The sequence below is a fragment of the Helicoverpa armigera genome, chromosome 18 (assembly GCF_030705265.1).
Source record: "Helicoverpa armigera isolate CAAS_96S chromosome 18, ASM3070526v1, whole genome shotgun sequence".
Lineage (NCBI taxonomy): Eukaryota > Metazoa > Arthropoda > Insecta > Lepidoptera > Noctuidae > Helicoverpa > Helicoverpa armigera.
The window spans coordinates 4,674,596-4,683,755 of NC_087137.1; the positions used below are offsets into that span (position 1 = coordinate 4,674,596).

Consider the following 9,160-nt stretch of genomic DNA (forward strand, 5'->3'; position numbering starts at 1 on the left):
TTATACTGGTTTTGAAAAATAACATTTAAAAATACCAATACATAGATTAGCTGGCAGTCTAATTGGAAAAATACATGAATTTAGCTCCTACCAAGAAAAATATTATATCCGAAAATATACCTTCAATCTTCTGGTGTTTTAATTGCAGGTCCTCACAAACTCGCGACAAGTCATCGAACAGTAGATCAGCATCCGTGGACTCCTCACGCGGGGTATCTCCTCCGCAGCCACGGGAATATGGCGACTACAAACAAGGACGTTCAAGAGCCTCAGGTAAAACATTGTTTAAATACTCACGTTTTGTTCAGCATACTTGGACCTTAATAATGGCGGTTAATACCCGGATACATTAAGCAGAATTTTAGATGAGTACTAATAAGAACGAACCCTTTACCAATTTAGCTCTTGTTTGAATAATTACAGAGTCGGTATCTAGCAACGACTGTCACGAAGAGGCGTCACCACACATGCCAGTGATACGAAACTCTCGTAACTCTCAGAACAGCTCCTCAGGCGATGCCAACGTTAAGGCAAGGCAAGCCAGATTAGCTAGGGATCTTAGCAGCTCCAGGTACTTATAATTCATACTTACAATTTGCACATCGATTAAGCCATGTAATAAATAAGGGGAAAGGAAGGATCTCCACTTTTTGTTACATTATTATTTAGTAAACAGTTTCACGGATTTAGTTCCTGACTCCTTGTTTGTTACTATGTCAGCAATGAAATAAGATTCTACCCTTCCTTTCCCCTATTTCCATAGAAAAAAACAAGATCCTCCCTGCCTATCCTCTGCCAACCAAAGTAATACTGACCCTCAAATCAAGAGTAATACAAAAAATTGTTCTGATCAAAATACAAAGAAAAGAGAACCAAGTAACACTGATCTAAATATCAAGAAAGCCCAACAAAGTAAAGTAGAATCAAATGTCAAGAAGAGCAAAAGCAAACCTGAACCATCTGTTAAGAAAGTACAACTGAGTTCTGCAGACCCTAGTATCAAAAATCACCCAGTTAATACGGATTTGAATATTACAAAAAGGCAGCCAAGTACCACTGACCTTATTAGGAAAAAAGTCCAGCAAAGCAATACTGATCCAAATATCAAAAATATTATTACACAAACCAAACCAAAAAATAAATTAATTGCAAGAAAACAACAACAGTTGAAGAAACTTGAAGAAATTGTAAGCAAGTACAGCGAAAAAAGCCTAAGCATTACCGATGATATGAAAGATACAAAGATTTCCCGTGATAAGAGTCAGATACCAGTTCCAAAAAAGTTCAATGTTGGAAAGACAACCAAAGAAAAGAGTCTCGAAATTGATAAATTAATAAGCGACGATATCAAAGAAAGCAATGCCTCACACATCATGAAAAATAATTCAGCTAAACCACCATCTGAAACATCTGAACCTGTAAAAAACAGAACTGACAGGGATAAAAAAAATAAGAGTAAAAGCAAAAAGGTAACTAAAGAAACCAGTATGAGTCTAGACAGTCTCGAAGAATGTTCCACTACTGCTCGTAGTGATCGAAACCGACAATCAATTGGAATCAATACGGAACTCTTATGTGTTCCCTGTGTAATCCACGATAACCTGGACCAGAAAAAAAGTGCTAGAAAAAGTAAAAGTAATAAAAAGGGCAACAAAAGTGCTCGGGACACTGAAAATAGTACAACTTCCGAACCGAAAGTCGAGTTACTTTATAAAAATCCAACTATACTTGGATCCTGCGAAAGAAACTATGAACGAGATTCATATGTCACGCGTGATATTTTAATAAATCCAAATTTTGACAGTACCGTTGTTACTCCTAGCACTTCTGGAAATTATATTCCTGAAGAGTTGGAATCGGTAACGGATTTAAAAAACCGAGAGAATATTGATATGAATTTAAATCTAAGAATTGACGAAGAGATAGAAATTGAAATCCCTAAAATTAGTGATTCAAACACGGACTCGATTAGTGAGAAAATAGAAGAAGAGATTCACTGTTTGTCTGAAGAACATTTTGAAGAAAATTACGAGCAAGATGTTAGTGTAGAATTATCATATAATGATTCGATAGAAAATAAGTCTGATGAACATATCACTGAAAGCAATGAAATCGAGTGTCGACATGGAAGTGGTGAGACGTACACAAAATTTATCGAAGACCCAGCAGACTTAGAAGAATTTATGCATATAACAGACAAATTATTGAGTCACGATCGTACGGAACCAGATAGGTCCAGTGTTGCAAAGGACGTAGACAGTTTTCACACTCCAAAAACGAATTCTATTGAGGCTATTAATGAACAAACATCGCAGGCTACCATCAAGGAGTCACCGAAACATCATTTTTCTGACACATTTGAAGAATTAAAAAGCAATTTAAGGGAGTTGTTAGAAGGGGCTGGAAATACAGTTAGTGAAGCGATGAAGAACGCAGAAAATGTGAATGAAGATGTATCAGCTCAAAATACATCTGATAGAAGTATTTGTGATATGGAACATATAACTGTTTATGAACTTAAATTTTACGAAAAGAAACCTGATGAACATAATTCTGATGATGATAAAGTTCCTCAATTTAAATTACCATCAATAACAGAATCGAACAAGCCAGGTGATAAAGTAGGATGTAATAAGAAGAGAATGCAAAAAATATACAAGTCAAACAGAAAATACACAATGTTGGGTGAACAAACTAGAAATAATAAAGAGTATCAAACGTTTATCGTCAATCAAAACTCAAATGAAAATAGTGATGGGCACTCAGTATCGTCAGTTGATGCGCCTCCATTGAAGTTGCCAAGAATAGACAACAGAAGGTTAGATTACTTTGTTTACACTTTAACCAATACATTCCTTTCCCAGGTAAATCCCCTCAACTGAATTATGTTTTTGATAGGTCATATTATTATATGTACTATGAATAAATAAATTTTCGCAAACAGACGTAAGTTTTCTTTTTACGGAGACCTGATCTGTGCAGGTTTGCATATATTTTCCAATAACCAAATAAAAAACTCAAGTCTCTTTGCGAACTTTTACAAAATGACCGATGCACCATGAACTGAACTCAATAATATTTGTATTTATTATTATAACTTACAGGCTTGACGACAATTACGACCCATTTGTATCTGCTGCTAGGCAAATGAAAGAACTCATGTCCTCCGACACAAACATTCCTAAAAAAATACAAACCACAAAGGACCATAGTAGAACCCTTCCCGCCCTCCAACCCGCCAAGGACAAAGGTCCCTCCTCGTACCTTCGATCTGATAACAGCAAAATGATTAAAGATACAATCAATAAAACATACCAGAAAACACCAACACTGCAAAGAATGAAATCTTTCGGCAGCACAAACAATGAAAATAATAATAACACGTTTGGTGGTAGGTGCAGCTCATTTAGATTAAACAGAAATGACAAAAAACCTAGTCCAAAATTAAATACAACATTTACAAAGTCCAGTAAGGAAAACATTAGTACAGTAGAAAAGAATTATTTTAATCGAAATAGCAACTTAAATAGGTCGTTCTCTAGTTACACAGCTTCGAGCTATAGCACACCAAAACCTAAAGAAAAAATCCCTAAAATTGCAACATCAATGTACCATAGTTTTCAACGCACAACTATAAAACAGCCGGTTAAGTTAGACAAAATAAAGAGAGACGATGAAAAGAAAGACTTCGTCAATCTCGATGCCATACTTGCTGATGACAATTCTTCTATGACTGATAGTAACTATATTGATCCGAGACTCATTAATGAAAATGACAATCTTCCTATTAACGTTAATACCATATTAAATAATCCAGATATCATCAGCAGTATGGAATCTCTTCTCACCACTGAAAACTTACCAAAAAGATTTGAATCATTTAATACTGTTAACCAAAATAATAACAAAAATGTCAACAATAATATAACTGCTGTCTGTAACAAAACCCACAAAGATGAGCCCAATAACAATATTAGCAAAACCACTGCCCCAACAAATGATGATTTGAGCATTCAATATGATAAAATAATGTATTCTCTAGAACAAAGCATAGCTTCTAAGACCTCTACTAGAGACGACGATTCTCTGTGTGAGGACTTTGATCTCGAAGAATTCATGACATCATTTGATGAAGAAGTACATAAACAGAGACTAGAAAACAAACGTACATGTAGCTCCACCACTAGGATAGTTAAGCAGTCTGATCTTGTCGACAGCAATAGGACATCAGAATTCAATAGTATTAGCTCGTCTCCCAAAGTTATTAATGGTATGAACCCAGTTAACAAATCAATGTCTCTCAATTTTAGCAGTAACAATGTAGTCAGTGAGAGCCTTTTCCCATCCTCTGTGAAACGATCCACTTCCCTCCTCGATTCCATTCAAAAGAAGAATACACTGAAGATGGACAACGCTAAGAGTCGCCATAAAACGGACCAACTCGAACAAGACCTTATGCAGTCCCTTAAAGATTTTGACAAATTCTACGAAAATGAGAAGAACGAAAATCACTCCAGTAAAGAGCTGAGTCGTGAAATGAGCTTTAACGGTACGGCAAAACGAGAGACGCGAATCAAGTCCGAACGAAAGACTAAGAAAATTGAAAATATTACCAATGGGAACCACACGCCGAACGGAAAGCAGAGTAATGATTCAGCTTATAGCAGGTTAGTCAGGTAATTGTTTTATTTTATACGGGAAAATATTAACTATGAATTCTTCAGTTGATAAATGCAACTTCTAGATTTCATTCTAAATTGCTAAACTGACCGTATTGCTTTTCAGCTTAAACAGGATATCTCCATCGAAACTTTCACTGTGTACTTCCAAGGATCCCAACGGACTGACGTCTTTAGAACAAATCCCGGCGGGTTCGGACTCGAGCGGCAGTCACAAGGAGGACGTGCGCTCCATCTCTAGCGACGAGTTCCTCGCGATGGAGCGCTCGGCGGAGCTGGACGAACCACTGCCGCCGCCAGACTTACTTTATAAGGAACAGGATAATCATATCAGCGGTAAGTGCATACGTTGCCTATTTGTAACCACTCAAAATCAAGCCCGGACATCGGCTGTGCGTATAGGTGTATTGGGCTTCAGGGCCCTGATGCGGGACGTCAGTTATCAAAACCATGTTTGGTATTGATATTGTTCCAGAGGCGCGAGCGAGTTCCCGCGCGAGCGGCGCGTGGCGGGCGCACGGGTCGCTGAGCTCGAGCGGGTCGGAGGCGTCGCTGGCGCGGCGCCGCGAGCCGGCGCGCGCGCGGCCCTCGCGCTTCTGCCACGAGTGCGGCAACAAGTTCCCCGTCGACACCGCCAAGTTCTGCATCGAGTGCGGCGTCAAGCGGCTCGTCGTCTAGTGGCGTACACTTCTAGTCGTGTAAGTAGTGCCGCTCTATGTAGGCGTACTGGTCATAAGTATTAGCGCCGCGACACTGCGGAGGATACATGCGCGTGTCTTACCGCAATCAATCCACATCCAGCATATGATGTTGACGAAATAACAGTTAAGTATTGATATCATGATGATACGTATCACTTAAACTTAATTGTTCACTTTGTACAGATGTCAGAGTATGTTTTGTAGGATACCAAACAAGCAATGTGTTCTTTCTATAATTTGCGTGCTAAAACGTTTTATATGAGTTTATTGTAGATGACCAAGGTGCGGTGATGCACCAACTGTAGTAGCGAAGAATGAAAAATACACTATTGTATTACACATTACGTTATTTAATAAAGAATCTGTTTGTTAATCTAATAATTATTTGTTATACATTTACCTCAAAACTGAGAAGTATATTTTTATACTTGGTAAAATCTACTGTATTTGTATGCACAAATCAAGAATCTTGGACCACTATCTAGATATAAATTGACAACTTAAAGTAATGTGTAAAGGTATCTATAAAATAATAACGTAATATTATTTACAAAACGTTACCAAAATGCTATAATTTATGAACTAATTTGTGCCTTCATAATTAACTAAAATATTTATAATATCCTGTATTCTGATTCTGTTGGTATGATCTGTTATTTAGTTTGCGAAGTTTTAATTTCTGTTGCAATGTTTTTGTCAAAATGTATGAACTGGCCAGGGTAACCTTGGAAATTGTAATTAATATCTGTGATACACGAACAACATTGGGTAGATCAAAAATATCTTAATTTGAATGATTTCAAAAATAACTTTTAAGTGCCAATTTCTTTACGTAATTTGGGTTTTGAATGGAATATTGTGTACATGTTTAATTTTTGATTTGCTATTGTTAGCGAATACCATTTTATTTTTTTAATAATTTTGATTACCCTTCCAAGGATTTCCATTAACGTCTCTTGTCCACAACATAGTTGGCCATTTTAACAAGACTGATTTTATTTTCAAAGTTTTCGAACTTGATTAATCCTTAGTTACTGTTGTATATTGTTTTTAATAAAAATAACGATTTTATCATGTAATAAATTAACATTTTAATAATGATACTTTGTTGTTTTTTTTTTAAAACCTGATATTGTGATAATCACAGTGAAACCCTTCTACACGATATTAAAGACTTTTGACGCTGCATTCATTTTATTGAGAGTTTGGAACAAGTGAGTATTCATAACTCCTCAAATTATATAATTCGGTCTTTATAATAACAATTAGGTATTATTGCTTTTCAAGGGCACTTAGTATTATACATATTATTACTAATGACATTATATCATTTAAAGTTTCATTTAGAAGGTATGCACCTATAAATTTTTATGACACCAAAAAACTGTAAATCTTATTTGCAATCATACTTTACATTATTTTTACACAATTCTTTTAAACATTAAATACTAATTTATTTACAACGTCAACAGCATAATCAAACTACAAAATAATTATTGTTTTGTTCTTAAATGTTAGAGAATTATATTCAAATCTAATAAGAGTTTAGTAGCTAAAGTCTGAACATACTCTTATGTGCTTTTCTTGTTGGTATGGCGCCTCTTACCCGAAGTCTTCGGAGGGCCTCACGTAGGTGCTTAGGCTGCAACGGACCTGCTTCTCCTGACTTATCTAATACTTCAAGAGCTGAAAAGAAAAAACATGTTTTGAAAGAAAGTTTAAAAACCTGCCCCTCAGTAACTAGAAGAAAATAGGTTCTATTTATATATTTGGAATTTGTTTCATAGATGAGATGTATAAATAATAACTTATATAACCAGCCAAATAAATGAATACTTATGTGTTAACTAAATAAAAATAAATCCTTACCCTCCTCAACAACTTCTCCAACAAATACTTTAGCAATACCAGACATAGCTATCACAACGTTCTGCCCGACAGAGCATCCTGTGATCGTCTGCATTAGCCTTTTTATAGCAGCCTTGGGAAATGCAGCGCGCCGGTACATCTCATACCTGTCCAACTGCTCTTCAGTGAAGTTTGATACTAGAACTCTGGGAAATAATGCAGTTTATTGAGAATGATTCAGAGCTAGTGTTGATGTCAAGGTAATGCTATGTGCGCCAATAGAAGGTTGTTATAACTCCCACAGTAGTGTGAGGTTTGTAGGTGAATAGTTTATTTATAGGGTCATTTCTATTACAGCTCTGCTGTACACAATAGTAGCCTGCCTAAACATAGTTTTCATAATGTTAGGATATGTTAAACTTACTGCATCTTTTCACGTTCCTCCTCTTCCAATTCCTTCTTACTCTTCTTTTCTCTTTCCCGCTCATTGATCAGCATTTCTTCTGTTATCTGAGATTCATACTCTACCGGTTCACTTTGTTGGAACTCATTAATATTTGGCACAATAGTATTGTCCTTGTTGTCTTCATCCAATTTTTCATATTTTTCATCAATCATATCCACTTGCTGCTGATCTAAGTTTGAGTGATCAAATGAGTATTCATTGATATATGGCTCATATTGATCAGTGAGAGTGTCTGGTTGTGAACCAACAAATGTGTCAGAGTTCTCAGTGTAAATGTTGCCTAACTCGTCAGCTCTGTGTATAGTCTCCACATTCTGGGAACTGTCAGAATAGGTTTCTATTACCTCACTCTCCAAGTTAGGGTTTTGTGTACTCTCTCCATAGTTCACAAGTGTTGTATCTAAAATAAATAAAAAATATAATTATTCTGTAGTTTTGATATAATAGTAAATAGACAACTATTTAAGCTTTAGAATATTTTTAGACATTAAAGAACTGAACTTTTTGTAATTTGAGTGAGTTTACTTTTCACAAAAAGTGAGATTCCCATAACTATTTATTTACTTCTATAAAGCACTGGTCCACATTATTATATTTGTATAAGTGATAAGAATAAGGAATGATGTAGATACTTACATTCTGGTTCATCTTTCAACAACTTTTCTTCGATTTCTAATGATATCTCTTGTGAATCGTCTTCATTGGAATCGCTGTGTTCCAATTCCTGAGCTAATTCGTCTTCTAAAAGCAAACATTTTATATTAAAAATACATGCAGACCGGCCTTTTATGGAAAAAATAGAGTAATTTCTCAATCTTCTCTAACACCCACCTCTTAATCTTTCAGCTTCCGAGAGACCATCGCTACTAGGATTCTCAGCCATTGTAATGCAATCACAACTGAATATCAATGTTATTAATTTAAAGTCACGATTAAATTATGGATAATATGAAAATAATATCAACGTAACATAATATTTACGCATTTTGCAGAAAAGAGAAAGAGCAATGAATGAAGGACTAGCTGTCAATGTCACTGAATTAGCACAGACTACACTACGTACTACGCAGATTAAGAAGTCACATAATCGCTAACACAGTCTCACAAAGATAAAAATTGATTCGAATATAAATGATTTGTGTATACATTTCAGTCAGAATCTCATTATCTCCCAAGTCTTTTCCCAACTATGTTGGGGTCGACTTCCAGCTCAGTACCAGTCTTTTACTAGGAGTGACTGCTTCTCCGACCTCCTCATCCCAGTTTACTGTGCCCTTCAAAACACAGTCATTCATTGGTGTCCAAGATATATGATCTTAGAAAGTATATAGAAAATTAGAAAAGTTGTATTGGTATTGGCAGTGGCGGCCCTAGGGGTGTGCGAACTGTGCCATCGCACAGGGCTTCGCGCTTGGGGGGGCCTCGCGCTACAACCCACACTAATATAAAAAACTATAATAATTAAA

The 9,160-nt window shown here is 36.0% G+C and overlaps 2 protein-coding genes across 9 annotated transcripts in view; one reads left to right on the forward strand and one right to left on the reverse strand.

Annotated features, from left to right (window-relative positions):
- The window catches only part of LOC110375414 (putative uncharacterized protein DDB_G0282133), a 30,168-nt gene extending 23,685 nt beyond the window's left edge, over window positions 1-6,483 (forward strand). For 5 of the 7 annotated variants that reach the window (XM_021333504.3, XM_021333499.3, XM_021333503.3 and 2 more), the window contains 5 exons: window positions 149-273; window positions 424-571; window positions 3,105-4,676; window positions 4,786-5,015; window positions 5,155-6,483. In XM_021333504.3, coding sequence (XP_021189179.2) covers window positions 149-273; window positions 424-571; window positions 3,105-4,676; window positions 4,786-5,015; window positions 5,155-5,357 — 2,278 coding nt within the window. In that variant the 3' untranslated portion in view covers window positions 5,358-6,483. The remainder of the gene's footprint in view (window positions 1-148; window positions 274-423; window positions 572-3,104; window positions 4,677-4,785; window positions 5,016-5,154) is intronic. The other 2 variants (XM_021333506.3, XM_021333500.3) reach the window with 2 other exon arrangements.
- Window positions 5,710-8,730, reverse strand: LOC110375415 (transcription initiation factor TFIID subunit 11). 2 transcript variants are annotated; one of them, XM_021333508.3, is made up of 5 exons: window positions 8,526-8,730; window positions 8,331-8,432; window positions 7,653-8,094; window positions 7,250-7,434; window positions 5,710-7,066 (listed from the first exon to the last, which is right to left on the reverse strand). In XM_021333508.3, the coding sequence occupies exons 1-5, from the start codon at window positions 8,575-8,577 to the stop codon at window positions 6,933-6,935; spliced, it is 915 nt and encodes a 304-aa protein (XP_021189183.3). In that variant the 5' UTR covers window positions 8,578-8,730; the 3' UTR covers window positions 5,710-6,932. The 2 variants fall into 2 exon arrangements, with proteins under 2 accessions (XP_021189183.3, XP_021189182.3); XM_021333507.3 differs by having other exon boundaries at window positions 8,331-8,435; window positions 8,526-8,728.
- Window positions 8,731-9,160: the final 430 nt, after the last annotated feature.